This window comes from Schistocerca gregaria, chromosome 6 (genome assembly GCF_023897955.1).
Source record: "Schistocerca gregaria isolate iqSchGreg1 chromosome 6, iqSchGreg1.2, whole genome shotgun sequence".
In the NCBI taxonomy this organism is placed as follows: domain Eukaryota; kingdom Metazoa; phylum Arthropoda; class Insecta; order Orthoptera; family Acrididae; genus Schistocerca; species Schistocerca gregaria.
The window spans coordinates 454,053,619-454,077,501 of record NC_064925.1 but is presented as its reverse complement, the minus strand read 5'-3'; the positions used below and the strand labels follow the sequence as shown (position 1 = coordinate 454,077,501).

At 42.8% G+C, this 23,883-nt stretch overlaps 1 protein-coding gene across 1 annotated transcript in view; it reads right to left on the bottom strand.

Annotated features, from left to right (window-relative positions):
• LOC126278479 (uncharacterized) overlaps nt 1-20,103 on the bottom strand; it is a 139,002-nt gene extending 118,899 nt beyond the window's left edge. Inside the window, exon 1 of the mRNA XM_049978628.1 lies at nt 19,966-20,103. Coding sequence (XP_049834585.1) covers nt 19,966-20,001 — 36 coding nt within the window. The 5' untranslated portion in view covers nt 20,002-20,103. The remainder of the gene's footprint in view (nt 1-19,965) is intronic.
• Between the last annotated feature and the right edge of the window lie 3,780 nt (nt 20,104-23,883).

The following is a 23,883-nucleotide window of genomic DNA, read 5'->3' as shown; positions in this document are numbered from 1 at the left end:
TCGAAGATTGAATCGTGCTGAAAGGGCCAACGAGAGGAAAGGGGCAAGTACAATGAAGGAGGGCGACATGGTTAAGGCTGGCAAGTCGAAGAAGAAAAAAATATGTCGATCTGAACTTTCTTGTATGGATTCTGATGAGGGCGTGTCACACAATAGATATGCCTGACGTGATGACAGTTTAGCCCCTCCTTAATGATAGTTTAGACGCTGAAGAATCTCTTCATGACGAAGAACTTTCACCCTCAGCCTCCTGCTTAGACGACAGTGAAGGGTCTCAATCATGAGTATTCACGAATTCTAGAAAACATCTAAAAGATGCCAATAAGTCACTTCGAACAAGGCCTAAACCGAATCCCTGACAATCTCAGGGGCCTCCTGACTGTCTTGAATACCATGTATATTACTTTGTTTTGTTGAAGTACCATCCCCGCCAACACTCTCGAAAAACTATCGAAAGTGATGGCAATGAGACAGTGTGTCCACCATGATCAGAAAGGGGAAAAACTGGAGATGGCCAGACGGGGATGGTTCAGTTTGATAAGAGCAAAGTAAAATCGTTCGGAAATTAATTCCATCCGTTCAAATACGTGTGATTACTCTGCTATTCACAATAAAGCGCCTGGCAGAGGGTTCAATGAACCACATTCAAGCTGTCTCTCTGCCGTTTCACTCTCGAATGGCGCGCGGGAAAACGAGCACTTAAATTTTTCTGTGTGAGCCCTGCGTTCTCTTATTTTATCGTGATGATTATTTCTCCCTATGTAGGTGGATCCCAACAGAATGTTTTCGCAATCGGTGGAGAAAACTGGTGACTGAAATTTCATGAGAAAATCCCGTCGCAACGAAAAACGCCTTTGTTTTAATGATAGCCACTCCAATCCACGTATCATGTCTGTGGCACTACCTCTCATACTTCGCGATAATACAAAACGAGCTGTCCTTCTTTGTACTTTTTCGCATCCGTCAGTCCCATCTGATGCGTATCCCACACTGCACAGCAGTACTCCAGAATAGGGCGGACAAGCGTGGTGTAAGCAGTCTCTTTAGTAGACCTGTTGCAGTTTCTAAGTGTTCTGCCAGTGAATCGCAATCTTTGGTATGCTCTACCCACAACATTATCTATGTGATCGTTCCAATTTAGGGTATTTGAAATTGTAATCTCTAAGAATTTAGTTGAATCTGCAGCCTTCAGATTTGGGTGACTTATCGCGTAATCGAAATTTAGCGGATTTTTCGTACTCATGTGAATAACTTCACACTTTTCTTTATTCACGGTCAACTGCCACTTTTCGCACCATACAGGTATCTTATCTAAATCATTTTGCAATTCGTTTTGATCCTCTGATGACTTTACAAGACGGTAAATAACAGCATCATCTACAAACAATCTACGACGGCTACTGAGATTGTCTCCTATGTCGTTAATATAGATCAGGAACAATAGAGGGCCTATAACACTTCTTTGGGGAACGCCGGCTATTATTTCTCTTTTACTCCATGGCTTTCCGTCTGTTACTAAGAACTGTGACATTTCTGACAGGAAATCATCGAATCCAGTCGCACAACTGAGGCGATATTCAATAGGCACGCAGTTTGGTTAGAAGAGGCTTGTGAGGAACGGTGTCGAAAGCCTTATGGAAATCTAAAAATATGGACTCAATTTGACATCCCCTGTGGATAGCACTCATTACTTTATGAGTATAAAGGGCTAGTTGTCTTTCGCAAGAACGATATTTTCTGAATCTGCGCTGATTATGTGTCAATAAATCGTTTTCTTCGAGGTACTTCATAATGTTCAAATATAGTTTATGTTCCAAAACCCTACTGCAAATCGACGTTAGTGACATGGGCCTGTAATTCAGCGGATTACTCCTACTTCCCTTTTTGGGTATTGGAGTGACTTGAGGAATTTTCCAGTCTTTAGGTACGGATCTTTCTATGAGCGAGCGGTTGTATTTAATTGCTAAATATGGAGTTATTGTATCAGCATACTCTAAGAGGAACCTGACTGGTATACAATCTGGACCAAAAGCCTTGCTTTTATTAAGAGATTTGAGGTGCTTTGCGACGCCGATGGTATCTATTTCTCTGTTTCTTATCTTAGCAGCTGTTGTTGATTGGAATTCAGGAATATTTACTCCGCCTTGGTGAAGGAGTTTCGGAAAATCGTGTTTAATAACTTTGCTCTAGTGACACTGCTATCAGTGACTTCACCGTTGTCATCGCGCAGTGAAGGTACTGATTGTGTCTAGCCACTGGCGTGCTTTATGTATTACCAGTATCTCTTTGAGTTTTCTGGCGGATTTCGAGACAGAGATTCGTTGTGGAAATTATTGAAAGCATCTCGCATTGAAGAACGCGCTATATTTCGAACTTCAGCAAAACTTTGCCAGTCTTGGAGATTTAACGCTTTTTAAATTTGGGATGCTTTTTTCGCTGCTTCTGCAATAGCGATCTGACCCGTTTTGTGTATCATGGGGAGTCAGTATAATCACTTATTAAATTATGTGGTATGTATCTCTCACTTGCTATCGATACTATATCTCTGAAATCATTCCACAACTTTTCTACGCTTACATGATCAGATCGGAAGGAGTGCAGACTGTCTCTTAAAACGGAGTTAAGAGCATTTTTATCAGCTTTTTTTAAATAGATATACTTTGCGTTACTTTTTGATGGTTGTAGGGGTTCGGTATTCAGCGTAGCAGATACTGCCTTGTGGTCGCTAACCCCTGTATTCGTCACGATACTCACTAAATAAGTAAGTTCTCAGGCCTTACATCTGTGGTTGATTTAAAACATCGAGCTAATTCTATTTGAATAACTGTAAATAGACGTAATAATAAGCAGAATTTTCTTTTTCTTTGAAGAATTCATTATTTCTTGATGCATTTAAGTTTATACTGTTGTTCCTGCATTAAAGCAGAATTCATTCTTAACTGGGTACTATTTCTGGAGGAGGAATTTATTTCAACAGTTTATAGCCTAGAAGAAGAGGTAACCATAAGTTTCGATAAAATAGAATTTTTACCCGAAAATTGCCATGTTCTGTTTCAGTATCCCTATGCACATCAAATGGCTCTGAGCACTATGCGACTTAACTTCTGAGGTCATCAGTCGCCTAGAACTTAGAACTAATTACACCTAACTAACCTAAGGACATTACACACATCCATGCCCGAGGCAGGATTCGAACCTGTGACCGTAGCGGTCGCTCGGCTCCAGACTGTAGCGCCTAGAACCGATCGGCCACTCCGGCCGGCTCCTGTGCACATCAGCTTATGCCATATCCCTCCCAATGGTATGCCAGCACACGGGGTTGGTTAGTTAGTTAGTTAGTAACATGTTCCATAGATCATTTGAATGATGCCTTTATCGAAATGATGTGGTACAGGTCAGTTACAACATATGTATACATGATTTTTTTTTCCTGGCTACCAGTTTTTAAGAAGAAAAATGTCAATGGAACAGAAGGAGTTGTCCAGGAAAAATGTTTTAAATTAGATTTAAAACTTACTTCGCTACCTGTCAGACATTTTATGTTGTTGGGAAAATGATCAAAACTTTTTGTTGCTGCATATTGAACTTCTCGTTGAGCTACTGACAGCTTTAACAATGAGTAATGAAAGTAATTTTTCCCTCTAGTGTTGTAGCTACGTATATCACTGTTTTATTATTGACGAATTTCATTAGCGAATGTGTGTATTGCGTCGGCGCAGTTAATACCTAGCTCCTTGAACAGGTACCTACATGATGTTCGTCGGTGAATACCACATAGTATACTTGGCTCTTGTGTTATCAATACTTTATTCCTAAGCGATGAGTTACCCCAGAAAATTATTCTGTACGACATTATTGAGTGGAAATATGCAAAATATGTCAGGAGGTTGGTACGTTTGTTTCAAAGATTAGTAATTACACGAAGAGCAAAAGTACCTGAACTTAAATGTTGGAGAAGCTCACTAATATGCTTCTTCCAGTTCAAGTTTTCATCAATACGTATATCCAAAAATTTGGAGCATTCTACCCTACTTACTGTGTGCTGTTCATGTGCTACATCACTTACTGTTATTACACCATTTGTTGTACAGATATGAATGTGCTGTGCTTTCTCAAAATTAAAGAAGAGCACGTTTTCAGAGGATCACCTAATAATTATTTTAAAAACACCTCTTTTCCTGCTTTCTCTCTAATGGGACTTATAACATTAGTATTGCGAACCGAAAGTACCAATTCTGCTTGTTGAACGTTAAGAGGAATTTCATTCAGCCCCTTTTTCCCTGGTTATTCGGCAGATATTTGTAATTTCGTTCTTACTATGCATAGGTGGAGTAATAGCAAACAAACATTGCTCTTCACGTCTTTAAAGCGACTCCCAATGTTTCCCGTTATAAACAAAATGATTTTTAAAGCGAAATTTCTCTTGGCCATTCCATAGAGCGGTCCCAAAGTAGCCCACTACGATATCCGTGTTGCCAATATGCATTAACAGTGACAGTAAAAACATGAAGAATAACAAGTACTCCAGCAGCTACGGTACTGCCCTGGCCTGCGCCGGCAGCTATCACCATGCAGTAGCAGCGCTGCTCAGTCGCTGCTAGAGTCTTGGTCATTCTTCGTGTTCTACTGTTACTGTCAATGCATACCGCCAACATTACTATCATATTAGGCGAATTCTGGACCGTTCTGTCGAATGGGCATGTAAATTTCCGCTTGAAGATCCCTTTGTTTGTAATGGGAAACACTGGGAGTCAGCTGAACTATGTGATGAGCAGTATTTGTTTGGGATGAATCCAGCTACACATAGCAAAGACGAAATTGCAAGTATCTGTCGAAATTCCAGGGAAAATGTGCCCGACGGCTCTTGGGAAAGACACTACTGTGTAAGAAATAAGAGTGGACCCAGCATTGAATCCCGTGGGACATCCTTTGTGATTTCTCCCCAGTCACTAACATATCCCATGTTTCCAATATTGTTTGAATTATTCAGCGCCATTTTTTTCATTGTTTACTAAGTACAGACTGCCAATTATTTAACTATGTGAAACAAAATCGTCATGCTTTCTGAACGGTTTGCGTTTGAGTGTTCAAAACTACACAGTTGTCTACTGAGTGATGGGTATTAGTATGCGCCTTGTTTTTGTCTGTCTGTTGCATGTGGAAACGTCACTGTTCAGCATGCCTGAGCGTATAGCGCTCGTGGAGGCCTACCATGCGACCAATAACAACCAAACTGCGGCTCCAAGGACGTTTGCGACCGACTCCAAGCTGAAGACAACCCGTCCAAGTGTGATAATAATCAAGAATGTGGTTCGCAAGTTTGACAGTACGGGTAGTGTTCGTCATGACAATATTGGCAATGTCGGCCGCCGAAAAACGGTGAAAACGCCTCAGAACACCGAGAAGAGACACCCTGTGCTTCATACCAGTTACAGGAAATCGATCATACGAACCTCGCAACAGGTGAGAATCAATAGGAAGACACTGCGACAAATTTTTGTTGAAGACTTCCATGTCTACCCATGCAATATTCAAACCTCTTTCTATTACAAGACATGCTCTAACGATTTGTTTTTCACATTTCATAAGCGCCAGTGCAATACAGCATCTCATTGCTAAAACGAGACCTGTAATAGTGTACAAAACAACAACGTCCTCTTGAATCATACCTTGTTGTTGCTGAATGTAAAATGATCGCCCGCATCTCGTGGTCATGCGTTAGCGTTCTCGCTTCCCACGCCCGGGTTCGATTCCCGGCGGGGTCAGGGATTTTCTCTGCCTCGTGATGGCTGGGTGTTGTGTGATGTCCTTAGGTTAGTTATGTTTAAGTAGTTCTAAGTGCTAGGGGACTGATGACCATCGATGTTAAGTCCCATAGTGCTCAGAGCCATTTGAATTTTGTAAAATGATCGTGTTTTTCCCGGCATGAGAGCAAATGGCGTGAAAGGTTGTATTCTGTACTGTTATTTCAAGTGTCTGAATCGTTTCTAATGCACATGTGCATGAGAGTTTATTTATGGATGCTGATTTGAATGCTAGTGATGCTCTCAATCTGTGTATTTTTGTACATCAGACTGAAAGAAATCACTTAACGTACATGTTTTCTATCTTCGGAGCTGAAATTATCGCTTTTTGTTTACTCTGATGAATGTTTCAAAATAACAGGACATTCTGCAGCAATCGGTAGTTCTTGCAGCAAAATAGTGGACATGTATAGAATCTATGAGATAAGTTAATACATCTGTCAGATGTATCACTATAGAGTTCCGACCTCTGCAGTTTGCTAATCTGTAATCGGCAGCAGTGCTGTAGATTTTCTTTCTTTTTCTTTTTTTCACGTCGTTGGATGTCGCAGAATAACGGGATGCGAGGGGAGAGAGATGCGAACTGTATCCTGCAGTGAAACTTAAAAGAATGACTCTGTAGATGCCATTCTGTATTGATAATTCAATCATCAAAAAGATTGCAATGCCCTCATGCATGACAATTTATAATTTGAAAACGAGTAATGCTCTCAGACTGTACCCATTTTGCTCATAAAACTAAAAGAAAATGGACTGCGCCTATTTTCGTGAAACAGGACATTTATTATCGTTGCGATTGTGTGTTCTTTTTTAACAGAAGCTCCCTTATAAGAGATGCATTGCCGTTAAATAAAATTGTTACAATGAAGTGTTTTCCCTCTCAGAATGGCGAGCGCTTGCGGGGGTGGTTGCTCGCGGCGTGGGGGTGTGTCTTATAGGGTTGTTTGGGGGAAGAGACCAAACAGTTAGGTCATCGGTCTCATTGGATTAGTGAAGGAATGGGAAGGAAGTCGGCCGTGCCCTTTTAAAGGAACCATCCCGGCATTTGCCTGGAGCGATTTAGGGAAATCACGGAAAACCTAAATCAGAATGGTCGGACGCGGGGTTGAACCGTCGTCCTCCCGAATGCCAGTCCAGAGTGGTGTGTCTTATAGACAGTCACAGCTGCACTCTTAGCCAAGAAACTTGCAACTGGAGTAGCGTCATTTATCTCGGTGTGTTCTGTGGCCTGGTGATGTCGCGGCCTATTGCGTATGTGTGACTTTTGTTGGCATCGATAACACTCTGACCGTCCCCAGCCATGTGTTCCGCTGTGGAGGCTTGTCCAAGGCACTGCCCACTTGCAGAACGGGTTGCACGGTGGCATGCAGAACTGGTAGCAGCTGTCCGTTTCCTAACCACCGGATGTTTGAAAAAGCGATTTGGAGAGCTCTCCATAACTTTGTTGTTGTTCCAGGGGGGCCCGTCGAAAGACGTTTAACAGATTGCAGGAAACGTCCTGTCCTTTTTGTCCATCTGTGACTGATTGCTAATATCTGGAGACAGTGTATCAATGCCACCCGGTGGATCTCTTTGTGGACCATCAATGACAGGATAGAAGAGGCCTGTATCCCTACACACAGTGAGGAGACGGGGGATGAGAGGTGGCAAGAGGGGGGAGGTAAGACTGGCTCTAAGGTGGTTAGTTTGTGACCGCACAGCGAGAAGAACACAAGCGCAACTACCACCCCTCTCTCCCGTTGCAATCTTTTGGGGTCGGTTTTTGCGGTAGTCGTATTATTACAATGATTTTCTCAATCCCCACACATGTGTTGCATTATGACCCGTTGTTTAGCGTGCTAGTTTTTTCACGAAAATTATGATGCGAAATTAGAACAGTGAAGCATTTTCATCCGTTGTAGTAGCATGTATTAGCCTTCCTGAATTCCGAGTACCAGAGCTGTAGAGTGATTGTTGATCAGTGCAGCAGGAGTCGTCTGTAGCGAATGCTCATGTCAAACAGCGACAGACATAGCCCTCAGCTGTATATTTATGGGTAATACGCTGATTAAACTTCTCTCTGTCCAACACCAACAGGTCATCAGTTTAACACATTTCCCATCAGAAATAAAGACAGTAGCTTCCACTCCAGCCTTTTCCCACTAACTTGTAGGTTGTTGTGTACATAGCTCCGCGTAGTCAGCGTGTACACAAGTTTCCCACTAGAACGCACCCCGCTAAGAACAAGAGCGCAGGCGCACTGCTCGTCCATCTCCGCACTACGAGATGGCGCTGCCTTAGAGATGGACCAAATTCTGCTTCCGCCGATCCGCGTTTTAATATGTAACGCAGCCAATGAGATTGCTGCTAACGTAGAACCTTTTCTCCTCATGGATCACACTCGTGCAGTGAAACCTGAATGCGCGAGGTATTATAACGAGCGTACAGACCTCCGACTAGTCAGTCTGCATTTATCTGCACCAGTCTGTACCAGTCTGCATTTGTCTGTACCAGTATATAGTCAAGTTTCCGTCTGCGCCTAATAAGATTACCATATTCCTGTACATAGCCATGAAGGTAAATGTGTACACACTTTGTCAAGTATCAGAGATATGTGAGAATAAGACTAATGTACCAAGACCAAAGGAACTTCAGATTGTCAATTTTGGTCACCGTCAATCTGCTACTCTAAACGTGCAAGAGGCATTTCTATCATCTGACCTAACGGCAGAAGATAGACACGCCACGATAAGACCACGAGACATGTTGCTGACACTCGCCTACTTCGTTAGAGCGACAAGTCAAATAATCTGATAGTGTGTGTACTGAAGGTCTTAGAGTACGCACACCACATAGGTGAAGGGGTTTTCCTAAATAGAATGTGAGTACGACTGCCACTCGTTTTGAGTGGTTTTGTGAATTTTTTCCCCTAACAGGATAACACCAGTTGTATGACAACGTCACTTTCTGATCTGTATTGCTACTTTAGGTGCTCTTCGTGTAGCGCTATAAATATAGATGTCTAATTAGGCCCAACCTTTATGATTAAATACCTAATTAGGACCCATATTTACTTCAGTTTCCCACCCAACCTAAAGTACACTATCCTAACCTTCCTCTCGCGCATCTGGACAGTTTTCCTGTGTAAGGAGGTGCACTTGGGCTTTCTGCCCAGAAGGACCTGGATTTGAGTGCCAGAAATTGCACTGCCATTTTGATGTTCCAGTCAGTTCCGGGGTGGGGGGCAGGATGAAACGTCAGCACAGCTTGGGGCAACGGAACTCTCACCATATCTGAAATTCCTGACAAAATTCAAAATTCCTACCAACAGGACAGGATTAGGAGTGTGGGTGAGGGTAATTAATTGACCATTTAATTAATTTGATATTAAAATTGAGGTGGTGCCGCCATTACCCCAAAACTACCACCGAGCTCAGGGATGATGTAGAAAGAGAGGGAGCACTTTCCGGAAAAACACATCAGGTGCACTGCCGACGCCTGTTCTCTGCATTGGTTGTTGTGAAACAGTGTTCACCACATCAGAGGTGCTGCCGTCGCTTCTTCTACTAGAGTGCGCGATCGAGCCGCACCTGCATTCAGAGTGCGTAAGTCGCGCATAATCTCGGTCTCCATACTCTTCATCTGTGGGGCGTACTTCGTCCATTGCTCGCACTAACGTCGAACCTACTCTCATCACTGAAGACAACAGAGCTCCTTCCATTCTCCAGTCCATTCTTACCAGACTGCCCATGCTCGGTGATGTCGTGGTGTAGGCGGTAGCCTAGCAAGAGGCATACATGATGTTAGGGATGCTGCAGGCAGACGGTTTCCAGTGGTCCCTGGTGACACAGAAGGCGCTGTGTGTGCCTAGATTTTGTCCCAGAATGATGTTCGGTCAGGCATCGCTGCTCGCATAAAGCGCCGATCGTGACGTGCGCCTGTAGAATGCGAACGTCCACAACGTTATCGTTGGTGGGGCGTGGTTGACCCCTAGAAAACAAACACTGTCCTCCTCTAAACTCAGCACAGTTGCTGCCTGGAGAGTCAAAACAGAGAGTGTAGGGGCGGGCCTCCTGAGCTTCTTTCGATCGCCGATGATCGCGACAGATGATTCACTTACACTGCAGCGCCTCAGTACCCAGGTTCCACTGAACACAGTCCTCGGGGGTGTTGCGTTCTAAGCCGGCCAGAGTGGCCGAGCGGCTCTAGGCGCTTCAGTCTGGAACAGCGCGACCGCAACGGTCGCAGGTTCGAATCCTGCCTCGGGCAAGGATGTGTGTGATGTCCTTAGGTTAGTTAGGTTTAAGTAGTTCTAAGTTCTAGGGGACTAATGACCTTAGATGTTAAGTCCCATAGTGCTCAGAGCCATTTGAACCATTTTTTTGTTGCGTCCTATTTTTATGGCAATGTATATTCAGAACAAGTAAACGTATCGAGGTGCTGTTTTTGATAAGCAATAACGCACGATATGGTGAATTTTCTGACATAGCAAGTAATTTCCGGCATTTATAGCTTCTGAATTATAATATCGACCTTGGATTTTTGTGGTACTACACACATCTTCTCTGGCATAAAGTGCGTACGAAGAGGACATCAGTAGCATAAGGTCTGTGTAGCTCCATCTGACTGTAAAAAGATATACAGCGCCGCGAACCAATGTCCCGCCGTCGGAGACGAGGTTCCACAAACGTCCTTCCCAGTGTAACCAGATGTAAGCAAAGACGTAACTCATTTACGTTCGGATGTTTAGCTATGTGAACTCTTTCATGCCCAATATATGAAAAAGTGTACGATCGGATTTAATATTTGGGGAGAATGTATAAAGACAAGTAAAAACAGAGTAGCGCGTTGTAATACATACATAAATATATTTTTAAAAAATGGTTCAATTGGCTCTAAGCACTATGGGACATAACATCTGAGGTCATCAGTCCCCTAGACTTAGAACTACTTAATCCTAAATAACCTAAGGGCATCACACACACCCAAGCCCGAGGCAGGATTCGAACCTGCGACCGTAGCAACAGCGCGGTTCCAGACTCGTTGTAAACATCAAAACTGCCACTGACCTCACGTTAGCAGGGGGCGTACACTCTTATAACCAAATGAAAAACAACGCGGTGACGTAAAGACGTGATCACTAGTCTTTGCGCCAAAACTCTCGTTTAAATACCAAACGTCTCCGTAGTGTCTCATGAATTGAGGTCATATGACGCTGTTGATGGTGATCCTCTTGTCAGACGGGGATGTTAAGCTTTGCAGCCGCCTTGCTGCTATTCGACAAGAGCAGACGATGTGCCGGGGCCGGGTTTCACTCTTCTCCCTTCCAACACAGCAGGACACCACATAACACACACCTACACTTATCAGATAAATTAAAAAAAAACAGCGACTGTAGCACTTTGCGAAGTCGTTCAGGACCTCCCAACCAACACTGCCACAAGACCGTACTTTTTTTTTTAACCAATACCCTTTCATTTTCTATAAACAGTGGAACCCAGGTCCACTCTATTCCAACAACGGCACATTGGACACTATCAAAATGTGTTGTAATGTGTATTTACTCACTGGAGCAGATTTCGTTATTCCTGAAACTTCCTGTCAGATTAAAACTGTGTGCCCGACCGAGACTCGAACTCGAGTCTCGGTCTGGCACACAGTTTTAATGTGACAGGAAGTTTCATATCAGTGCACACTCCGCTGCAGAGTGAAAATCTCATTTTGGTTATTCCTGTTTGGATCCTGTTGTATCTGCAATCAGGACTCAGCGAGTTAGTGCAGCAGCTAAAGCACGGCACTTGTGTTCGAGTGGATGACGGTTTGAACCCCCGCTCGAAAATCGACCTTTTTTTCATGACTTCTCTAAATCGTTTTAGGTGAATCAAATTCTTTTTTTCCATCTTGGTATGTCAGGCGTCTTCTAGTCATACATACTAATAACATGGAGGCAGCAATGTTGTGAGGGAACATGCATGTGTAGTAGCAAGAAGGGGACATTTTGAATGTTTGAATTGTCACATGATATAGTCATCGATAAGGCTACCATAGTAACTAGTCTTGCGTAAATTTCTTATTTCATGTATTTACAAGGAGAGCACCCAGTTCCACCGACGAAATTTTTATCATTGGCACTTTCTGAGCGTCTCATACAGGAGACACGTTTTTACCTGTGGCTCAGTACGTTTGAATTCTTACCTTTCTAATTGTGTTGCACTGAAAATATTTGCCCAGCAGTAGAAATGTCGACGGCACGCGCTCCGCGTCTCGTCTGAAACACTCTTGCTAAATTCACTCCCGCCAGTTGCTGTCGACAACAGTAACGCCCACTTCACCCCGCATCTTCAGGATTGCCTTCAATAGTGCTCTTTTCCGTCGTATGTTTACAGTGATAATACAGTGTTATGGATAATATTACTGCTGAAGTGCTGGCCGGTATGCACTTCACCTGTTGATTCATCGAATGCAGTGGAAGAGTATCACAAGAGACGACTACGTCACGCTACTTTTTTGTCTGCACACTTCACTGTGTTTTGTGTTGCACGTTTTGGAGATTGCGTTTATATCAAAATTATCCCACAGAAACCTCCGGAATTTTGTCTGTGCAGTTCTGGTTCTCCATTAATTATACAGAGTAGATCAGAAATACACTACTGGCCATTAAAATTGCTACACCAAGAAGAAATGCAGATGATAAATGGGTATTCATTGGACAAATATATTATACTAGAACTGACATGTGATTACATTTTCACGCAATTTGGGTACATAGATCATGAGAAATTAGTACCCAGAACCGTAATAACGGCCTTGATACGCCTGGGCATTGAGTCAAACAGAGCTTGGATGGCGTGTACAGGTACAGCTGCCCATGCAGCTTCAACACGACACCACAGTTCACCAAGAGTAGTGACTGGCGTATTGTGACGAGCCAGTTGCTCGCCCACCATTGACCAGACTTTTGGTGAGAGATCTGGAGAATGTGCTGACCAGGGCCGCAGTCGAACATTTTCTGCATCCAGAAAGACCCGTACAGGACCTGCAACATGCGGTCGTGCATTATCCTTGTTGTGGTTGGCAGGAGAGCCAACACCGTGTTACTAGAGGAGGCCGAAAGGTACGCGTTTTAGCTCACGCAGGCTGGCGTGAGGTCTGGAGCAGGACAAGGAAATTAGAATTTAGAAAAGCGGACGTAGCTGGTGGAATACTTAACTTTAATCCATTAATGACGAACGTCGGTCTTGACGGTTCATCATTCACAATATCAATAGTAACTGATAATGGTGCCTTGTTAGGTCGCAGCAAATAACGTAGCTGAAGGCTATGCTAACTATCGTCCCGGCAAATGAGAGCGTATTTAGTCAGTGACCCATCGCTAGCAAAGTCGACTGTACCACGGGGCGAACCTGCCGTGTGGCGGCGCTCGGTCTGCAATCACTGATAGTGGCGACACGCGGGTCCGACGTATACTACCGGACCGCGGCCGATTTAAAGGCTACCACCTAGCAAGTGTGGTGTCTGGCGGTGACACCACAATCCCGCTGAAATGTAGGGTTTCACAGGGGTCGAATGAAGGGTAGAGCCACAGGTCGTAATATATCTGAAATGTAACGTCCACTGTTCAAAGTGCCGTCAATGCGAACAAGAGGTGACCGAGACGTGTAACCAATGGCACCCTATACCATCACGCCGGGTGATACTCCAGTATGGCGATGACGAATAAACGCTTCCAATGTGCGTTCACCGCGATGTCGCCAAACACGGATGCGACCATCATGATGCTGTAAACAGAACCTGGATTCATCCGAAAAAATGACGTTTTGCCATTCGTGCAGCCAGGTTCGTCGTTGAGTACACCATCGCAGGCGCTCCAGTCTGTGATGCAGCGTAAAGGGTAACCGCAGCCATGGTCTCCGAGCTGATAGTCCATGCTGCTGCAAACGCCGTTCGTGCAGATGCTTTTTGTCTTGCAGATGTCCCTATCTGTCGACTCGGGGATCGAGACGTGGCTGCACGTTCCGTTACAGCCACGCGGATAAGTTGCCTGTCATCTCGACTGCTAGAGATACGAGGCCGTTGGGATCCAGCACGGCATTCCGTATTACCCTCCTGAACCCACTGATTCCATATTCTGCTAACACTCATTGGATCTCGACCAACGCGAACAGCAATGTCACGTTACGATAAACCGCAATCGCGATAGGCTACAATTCGGCCTTTATCAAAGTCGGAAACGTGATGGTACGCATTTCTCCTCCTTACACGAGGCAGTACAACAACGTTTCACCAGGCAAAGCCGGTCAACTGCTGTTTGTGTATGAGAAATAGGTTGGAATCTTTCCTCATGTCAACTCGTTGTAGGTGTCGTCACTGGCGCCAGCCTTGTGTGAATGCTCTAAAAAGCTAGTCATTTGCATATCACAGCACCTTCTTCCTGTCGGTTAAATTTGGCGTCTGTAGCACGTCATCTTCGTGGTGTAACAATTTTAATGGTCAGTAGTGTACTTTTACAAACCTTCGGACACGATGTGTTACTGGCTGAAATCACAGTCTCCCAAAATATCGCACTATGTGGTACACCAGACGGACGTTGTTCAAATACAGAATACACTAATCACGTCAATCAAATATTCGTTTACTCGTAGTAAAAGTTATGGTAAGAAGTTAACATCGAAGACCAGCAGTGCTGTATATCGGTAATGAAAGATTTGCCATGCGACGCTGTGGTTTTTACCCCTCACTGGTCGGTACCGTGGCATCGTCCATGGCGTTATGGATAGGGTTTCGAACCAAAAACACTTAACCTGTAACCAAACGTGACAAGCAAACTAGCCTTCATCGCAAAATCATGGGATGGGAATTCAGATCATGAAAATTTCCCTTATTCAGCAGATGTGAGAGCTGAATTCATACACCTCGTACGTATTCAGTTTAAAACGCTAACATGATTACTTAGCTGACAGCATGAGAACTTACTTGCGTCTGAATTTAACGAATATTAAAAGCAGTGTTGAGATGAAGAAGCTTGCACAGAATAAGGTAGCATGGAGAGCTGCTTCAAACCAGTCTCTGGACTAAAGGCCAGAACAACAAGAGCAGTGATACCCTCCGAAAATTCTAGGTGAAACAATAAAATTAGTGCGGAACTATTAAAAACGGAGTTCCTCAAGGCTCATTCCTTGAACCACTGATCTCCTTAGTTTGCATTGTGACCTGCCAGCGTCAGTAAGTAAATATGCAAAGATATAAACGTTTGCTGATGATACAAGTATCTCGACCAAGGGCTTGAAATCCTCAGCACAGATTACAACTGAAACAACAACGCAACAAGTCAAGAAATGGTTTGCAGCAAATTGTCTATCATTAAACCTCTCAAAAATAAATTTAATGCAGTTTCAGGCAGCAAATAACGACTTAAAAGCTCCTCAAATAGACATCAATTGTCAGAAAATAAATAAAATTTTTGAGATTTTTAGGAATACATATGGATAGTAAATTAAGATGGAATGAAAGCTGAGCATGCTTTGAGCTAAGAGCTATTTCGCCCTGTGTTTACAGGGAAAGAATAAAGCTGTCATATTTTGCATATTTCCACTCTCTAATATCGTATGGTACAGTATTCTGGAGAAATTTTGCAAAACAGGAAAACAATTTCAAAATACAAAAACGAGCTTTGTGGTTGATCTGTGATGTTTAAAATCGGACGTGCTGTAGGCACCAGTTCAAGGCACTTGGGGTATTGGCACTCACAAGTCAGTGCATCTGCTCGTTGACGATATTTGTATTCAGCGAGAAACTTTTCCAAACTGTGATGTTCACAATTATGCCACGAGTCAGAAGCAAAGCCTTCAGTAACACTCTTCATTGAATAAAAAGGAGTTACCCAGGCTGGGATAAGAATTTACAACAAGCTCTCACTGCATATAAGAAAGGACAATGAAAACCCTTATGTATTCAAGATGAAAGTGAAACAATTTCTCATAAATCATAATGCATGCAATTGAAATGAATTTATGGAGCTATAATCTTTGTAAAAGATGTGTTACGTTACAATGATGTAATTTGTACAGTAAAGTATGTAATATTGTATATCTTACATGTGTGTTGCCTGTAATTCTGTGGTTTTTGTTGTGTATTTGTTTTATTTACAGTATTATTTGTTTTTCTTCTCTTTTTGCCCTTGTATTATTATATTCATTGACTTGTCTTACATTTTAGTACAATCATTATACAGACTATAATTTAACAGGGCCAAATAAAAATTCGAATCAAGTCACTGGATGGCATATGGCATAGGGATATCAGTTAGTGAGTGAACCAAAACCTCAGTATAGGAAACTGAGATTTATGAATTATACACTCCTGGAAATGGAAAAAAGAACACATTGACACCGGTGTGTCAGATCCACCATACTTGCTCCGGACACTGCGAGAGGGCTGTACAAGCAATGATTACACGCACGGCACAGCGGACACACCAGGAACCGCGGTGTTGGCCGTCGAATGGCGCTAGCTGCGCAGCATTTGTGCACCGCCGCCGTCAGTGTCAGCCAGTTTGCCGTGGCATACGGAGCTCCATCGCAGTCTTTAACACTGGTAGCATGCCGCGACAGCGTGGACGTGAACCGTATGTGCAGTTGACGGACTTTGAGCGAGGGCGTATAGTGGGCATGCGGGAGGACGGGTGGACGTACCGCCGAATTGCTCAACACGTGGGGCGTGAGGTCTCCACAGTACATCGATGTTGTCGCCAGTGGTCGGCGGAAGGTGCACGTGCCCGTCGACCTGGGACCGGACCGCAGCGACGCACGGATGCACGCCAAGACCGTAGGATCCTACGCAGTGCCGTAGGGGACCGCACCGCCACTTCCCATCAAATTAGGGACACTGTTACTCCTGGGGTATCGGCGAGGACCATTCGCAACCGTCTCCATGAAGGTGGGCTACGGTCCCGCACACCGTTAGGCCGTCTTCCGCTCACGCCCCAACATCGTGCAGCCCGCCTCCAGTGGTGTCGCGACAGGCGTGAATGGAGGGACGAATGGAGACGTGTCGTCTTCAGCGATGAGAGTCGCTTCTGCCTTGGTGCCAATGACGGTCGTATGCGTGTTTGGCGCCGTGCAGCTGAGCGCCACAATCAGGACTGCATACGACCGAGGCACACAGGGCCAACACCCGGCATCATGGTGTGGGTAGCGATCTCCTATACTGGCCGTACACCTCTGGTGATCGTCGAGGGGACGCTGAATAGTGCACGGTACATCTAAACCGTCATCGAACCCATCGATCTACCATTCCTAGGCCGGCAAGGGAACTTGCTGTTCCAACAGGACAATGCACGTCCGCATGTATCCCGTGCCACCCAACGTGCTCTAGAAGGTGTAAGTCAACTACCCTGGCCAGCAAGATCTCCGGATCTATCCCGCATTGAGCATGTTTGGGACTGGATGAAGCGTCGTCTCACGCGGTCTGCACGTCCAGCACGAACGCTGGCCCAACTGAGGCGCCAGGTGGAAATGGCATGGCAAGCCGTTCCACAGGACTACACCCAGCATCTCTACGATCGTCTCCATGGGAGAATAGCAGCCTGCATTGCTGCGAAACGTGGATATACACTGTACTAGTGCCGACATTGTGCATGCTCTGTTGTCTGTGTCTATGTGCCTGTGGTTCTGTCAGTGTGATCATGTGATGTATCTGACCCCGGGAATGTGTCAATAAAGTTTCCCCTTCCTGGGACAATGAATTCACGCTGTTCTTATTTCAATTTCCAGGAGTGTAGTAAATAGCGTTAGGTAAGGCCAGCTGCTCATTTTAACGGAACGCTGGGAACAGGAGAACTGCAGTTAATGTGGGCCTGCGTGTAGTATGGGCCTTCCGCATGTTGTGACCGAGCGGTTCTAGGAGCTTCAGTCCGGAACCGCGGGACTGCTACTGTCGCAGGTTCGAATCCTGCCTCTTGCGTGGATCTGTGTGATGTCCTTAGGTTAGTTAGGTTTAAGTAGTTCTACGTTCTAGGGGACTGATGACCTCAGATGTTAAGTCCCATAGTGCTTAGAGCCATTTGAACCATTTGAGTATGGGCCACTTGGAGTTTCTCGGTTTTGTCGCAAAACAGTGGAAGCATGAAGTGCTTTGAATGAAATGCAGACATCATTCTGCCATTTTCTACAGCTTGAATGCTGCTCTGTTTGTGTCACAGCTAAATTTCACTTGTTTTTGAGTATCAAAGCTGCTAAACAGTTAATTTTCTGTATCGGTTTATGCTTTCAGAGGTAAGCAGTAATATCATCATATTACTATTTAGTATTTAAGTAGCCTAATGTAGATTCCGTCATAATAATGAAATAGTAAAGGAGTTTTGCTATTTGGAGAGCAAAATAACTGATGATGGTCGAATTAGAGAGGATATAAAATGTAGACTTGCAATGGCAAGGAAAGCCTTTCTAAAGAAGAGAAATTTGTTAACATCGAATACAGATTTAAGTGTCAGGAAGTCATTTCTGAAAGTATTTGTATGGAGTGTAGCCAGGTATGGAAGTGAAACATGGACGATAAATAGTTTGGACAAGAAGAGAATAGAAGCTTTCGAAATGTGGTGCTACAGAAGAATGCTGAAGATTAGATGGGTAGATCACATAACTAATGAGGAGGTATTGAATAGGATTGGGGAGAAGAGAAGTTTGTGGAACAACTTGACTAGAAGAAGGGATCGGTTGGTAGGACATGTTCTGAGGCATCACGGGATCACCAATTTAGTATTGGAGGGCAGTGTGGAGGGTAAAAATCGTAGAGGGAGACCAAGAGATGAATACACTAAGCAGATTCAGAAGGATGTAGGTTGCAGTAGGTACTGGGAGATGAAGAAGCTTGCACAGGATAGAGTATCATGGAGAGCTGCATCAAACCAGTCTCAGGACTGAAGACCACAACAACAATGAAATTCTAATCACTGAAGCCGGTTTCTGTTTCCGATAAGTTTTAATGCGCAGTGTCACTCGGGTAGTATGAGCCATACCAAAGTTCGGTGGTATAGACCATATAACTAATAATTTTGTTTTCCTTTTAGTGCACAGTGCAGGGTTGAAGGAAAAGCCCGCTGGTGGGGGTCGACGGAAGAGGTCGGCGAGTGCAATGAAGCAGGCGGTTTCAAGTGCTTTGGAAACCGAAGTGAACGGAAGGACTACTGCAGGTCGTTTTAATGTTCGTAGAACCACACTTCAAAGGACACTAAAATCGTTGTAGCGAATCAGCAGACATCTGCGACACTCCAGATGGGATTCTCCAAATGAACATTTGAAGAAATTTACGAAGAAATGCTTGTAGCACACATCGGAGATTTATATTCCAGGCTAATGCCCATAGTTGGCTTGAATTGGCAGCAAAATTCGAAATTTCTCACAGATTTAACAAAGAAAAGAAATTGCCTCGTAAAATTTTCCATCAAAATTTTTGAAGAAGCATCGAGAACTGTCGTACGTAATTCCTCAGTCCAGAGGTATAACGCGCTGTGTCAGGTACAGTCGAACACAGAGTAAAAAATGCTTTTTATTATTTCGTACTTTTGATATACAAGTAGATTAATTTGTTTTTGAATCACAGAAACTTGTATTTATTTAAAAACTTACATTTTGTTTTATGGTCCATAATACCCAATAATATTCGTTTCGGGGAAAAATAAATTAAGTTACGGCAAGAAAAGGCGGTTTTATTTACAAAACAAGCTTTTCTTAACAGCTCGAATTATAAGTCTTAGGATATCTTTTCTTCCTGGGTGTCATTTTGATTAGAGCTCACCATTTGCCTACGTGTACAATTACAATGAGAACATTTGTCAAGGTATTCAGACTTCTCAGAACTGTGAAAAAATGTATCAAAATGATCTACGTGTGCATGGCGCACCACTTTGGTGAAATTTGTTAACAAATTCTTTCTTTTAACTTTAATTTATTGACGGTCGTGTGTCGCAGTAGAAAAATGAATACATCAATTAGCAACTCAAAGAACTGTAAAACTTATCGAATCGTTTTCACTTACATTTAAATACGTAGAATTTACTCTACACCATTTTAGGCAAAAAAGTAATCAGTTTGGTGCGAATAGAAACAGAGAATTCACGTTTAGCATTCAGAAGCCCAAGTGTTAAAATTATGGACACCCGACGAAAACAGCAAATATTACTTACCAAAAGCAGTGAGAAGGCAAGCAACGAACTACGCATTCTGCTGCAGCGTGTACGACCCACGAGCACGTGACAGTGTGTATGCGATAATAAGTCAGTGATGAGACAGAATGATATCTAAATGCTCGTTGGAAAAACAGGAATGGAAAAATATATCTGTTTCCTTTTAAGTAATTGACCAATCAGTTAACTTCACGGTTAATTACAAGAACGGTGGTCTTTTTTCTGACAAAACGATATCAGATTACAGGATTTTTATATCGGTACGAATCTGATGTACTCGTAATTAAATATATAGTTCCATAGTTTCTTCGAAGTGTCAAGTACTCATTGCAACGGTCACTTACGATACAAATTGCTTCCTTGTAGTATTACAGGATAAGGTGGTGTAGTCAAGGACGCATTTCCCCACTTATGCGAGATATGGTTTGGCAACGCCTGTTTCCTCTCAGACATCAGTTACTTTTCCTTGTACTGTTCGTGGGATCAATAAAAATAAATGTAAATCTAGTGATAATGGTAAAACAGGTTTTTTCTTTAAAAAACTTCTACGAAGACATTCGTTTCTAACAGAAATGAATTTCTGAACCTTATGCCAATGGTAAATATTAAAAGAAGAAGTAATTAGTTTTCATTTAATGTAATTTGTGAATTTGTAAAAGCTTTCAGTAAAATCTGAAAGAGTTACATCTGTTGTTCTACCTTCGATAAAACATACATATATTGAATCGGGTGGAAGGAATGAAAATATATAATTTTTGTTACTTTTTAGTTTATAGTGGAACTTTTTTAATTCTATAATTAACAAATTACTCCATTTTCCATCAGAAAAGTTTCGACATACACACAAAAAATATCATCTAATCTTACGCTGACGTATTAAACATATGACGTAGTTTAACTGCCTAAGTTGTATGTTAAGCGGGAAGAAAACTGTCCAGTAGCTAGTTGTATTATAGCAAACTTAACATGGAAGTTGTTGAAAATTGATATACATGTTCCAGATTTCTATGTACGCAAATGAAAAGGATAAGACAAATTTGTGTGTGATACGAAAAATAAGCCACACTATGAGTTTCGATTCGACTGCTGTTGACAGTATTAGTTTAAACAGACTAGGCCGTCACTGGAATTGTGTCAGATGAAAATATTTGCATCAAACTCTGAGCCACGCCACATTTATTTAGATACAAGCATTATTCAATTTGACGTTGTAAAACGCAAGCCGTGACACTAGTAAAATCGGAGAGGTGGAGATTGTGGCAGCGGATATAATCGTGGCGTTTGCTGACGATGTTGTGACTCTTGGTGACACCCTGAGGCCGGTCGGAGTGGCCGTGCGGTTCTGGGCGCTACAGTCTGGAGCCGAGCGACCGCTACGGTCGCAGGTTCGAATCCTGGCTCGAGCATGGAAGTGTGTGATGTCCTTAGGTTAGTTAGGTTTAATTAATTGTAAGTTCTAGGAGACCGATGACCTCAGAAGTTAAGTCGCATAGTGCTCAGAGCCATTTAAACCATTTGACACCCTGAAGCAAGTAAGCACTAATACTTCCCGATTTCTCCACAATTCGAAGAAAAGTAGGCATGTCGTGAACGATAATAAAATATCTCGATGCATCATGCTGTCAAGCTCTCGTTCTTTCCATTGTAGTTGATGGGCATATCTTTGGTCGAGTTCAAGAATTCAAGTACCTGGGGTCGTTACTGACTTATAAAAATTGAGTGAAGAAGGAGGTGCATTAACCAATAATAAACGCTAGTCATGTTTTTTTTTTTTTTTTTTTTTTTTTTTTTTTTTTTTTTTTTTTTTAGTACGGACGGTTTATTCAATTCATGTCTGGTATTGCAGAAGAAGCATCTGTGAGCGATGTATACCTGTGGACATGGCCATCTGCTCAAGATACTTCATGTTTTTTTTTTTAATATTTTATTTATGACAAACCTTTAATAACATGCTGATTTTTATCCACATGACAACTTTCCTCCATTCTCCCTCCGCCTGCTGGAAAACTAACTGGGGGAAGTCCAAGGACGTGAAGGAAGGATCGAGTACTCGCAGTGGTGGACTACTATTTGCAGTTGACATCTCTTCTGTTGTCACTGATTGCCCTTCTTTTTTTATTGTGCTTCTTGTGTGTGTGTTATAATCTTTCATAGTGATCTCGTTTCTTTTCCTTTTGTAGTGAGATTTGTTCATTTGTTCTTATGCTCTGAGCCTTAAAGGCCCTTTAATGCCATAAATGATCATGATGATGACAAACATTACCATAAACCTTGTGCTGTTATACAGGGCGTTTAAGAATTTCTGCTACGGACTTCTACGGATTGTAGAGCGGATTTAGTAGACAAAGTTTTGAAAAGAAACCCATTGGTAGTAATGTACCGTGAAACGTCTCTTTAGATTCTTTCCATGCTATTTAACGTTATTTCGTGCCGTGACGCTCAATAATTTGTAATTTAGTTTTGTAACTCGTGTTTGTCCCCATACAGTGGTGTTCAGTTACATTAAAGCATCAATTTTTCCAGTAAGGACCTAATTCTACGTACATTACCTACATTGTGTGCTCCCAAATTTCCTTTCTCTCTTTATCATCAGTATGAATGAGTGATGGAGTGCTTATAGTGAATTTGTCTTTTATATTGTACCAAAAGGTTTGAATTTAGGAGATGGGACCTGGATGAACTGACAGAACCAGAGGTTGTAGAGAGTTTCAGGGAGAGCATTAGGGAACGACTGACAAGGTTGGGGGGAAAAAATACAGTAGAAGAAGAATGGGTAGCTTTGGGAGATGAAATAGTGAAGGCAGTAGAGGATCAAGTAGGTAAAAAGACAAAGGCTAATAGAAATCCATGGATAACAGAAGATATAATGAATTTAATTGATGAAAGGATAAAATATAAAAATGTAGTAAATGAAGCAGTCAAAAAGGAATACAAACGTCTCAAAAATGAGATCGACAGGAAGTGCAAAATAGCTTAGCAGGGATGGCTAGAGGACAAATGTAAGGATGTAGAGGCATATATCACTAGGGGTAAGATAGATACTGCCTACAGGAAAATTAAAGAGACATTTGGAGAAAAGAGAACCACTTGTATGAATATCTAGAGCTCAGATGGAAACCCAGTTGTAAGCAAAGAAGGGAAGGCAGAATGGTGGATGGAGTATATTGAGGGTCTATACAAGGTCGATGTACTTGAGGACAATATTATGGAAATGGAAGAGGATGTAGATGAAGATGAAATGGGAGATATGATACTGCGTGAAGAGTTTGACAGAGCACTAAAGGCCAAAGTCAAAAGAAGGCCCCCGAAGTAGACAACATTCCATTAGAACTACTGATAGCCTTGGGAGAGCCAGCCCAGACAAAACTCTACCATCTGGTGAGCAAGACGTATGAGACAGGCGAAATACCCCCAGACTTCAAGAAGAATATAATAATTCCAACCCCAAAGAAAGCAAGTGTTGACAGATGTGAAAATTACCGAAGTATCAGGGAAGCAGTGGTTGGGAAGGGAGTGAGACAGGGTTGTAGCCTGTCCCCGATGTTATTCAATCTGTATATCGAGCAAACAGTAAAGGCAACAAAAGAAAAATTCGGAGTAAATATTAAAATCCATGGAGAAGAAATAAAAACTTTGAGGTTTGCCGATTACACTGTAATTCTGGCAGAGACAGCAAAAGAACCTGGAAGAGCAGTTGAACGGAATGAACTGTGTCTTGAAAGGAGGATATAAGATTAACATCAAAAAAATCAAAACGACGATAATGGAATGTAGTCGAATTAAATCGGGTGATGCGGAGGGAATTAGATTAGGAAATGAGACACTTAAAGTAGTAAATGAGTTTTGCTATTTGGGGAGCAAAATAACTGATGATGGTCTAAGTAAAGAGGATATAAAATGCAGACTGGCAATGGAGAG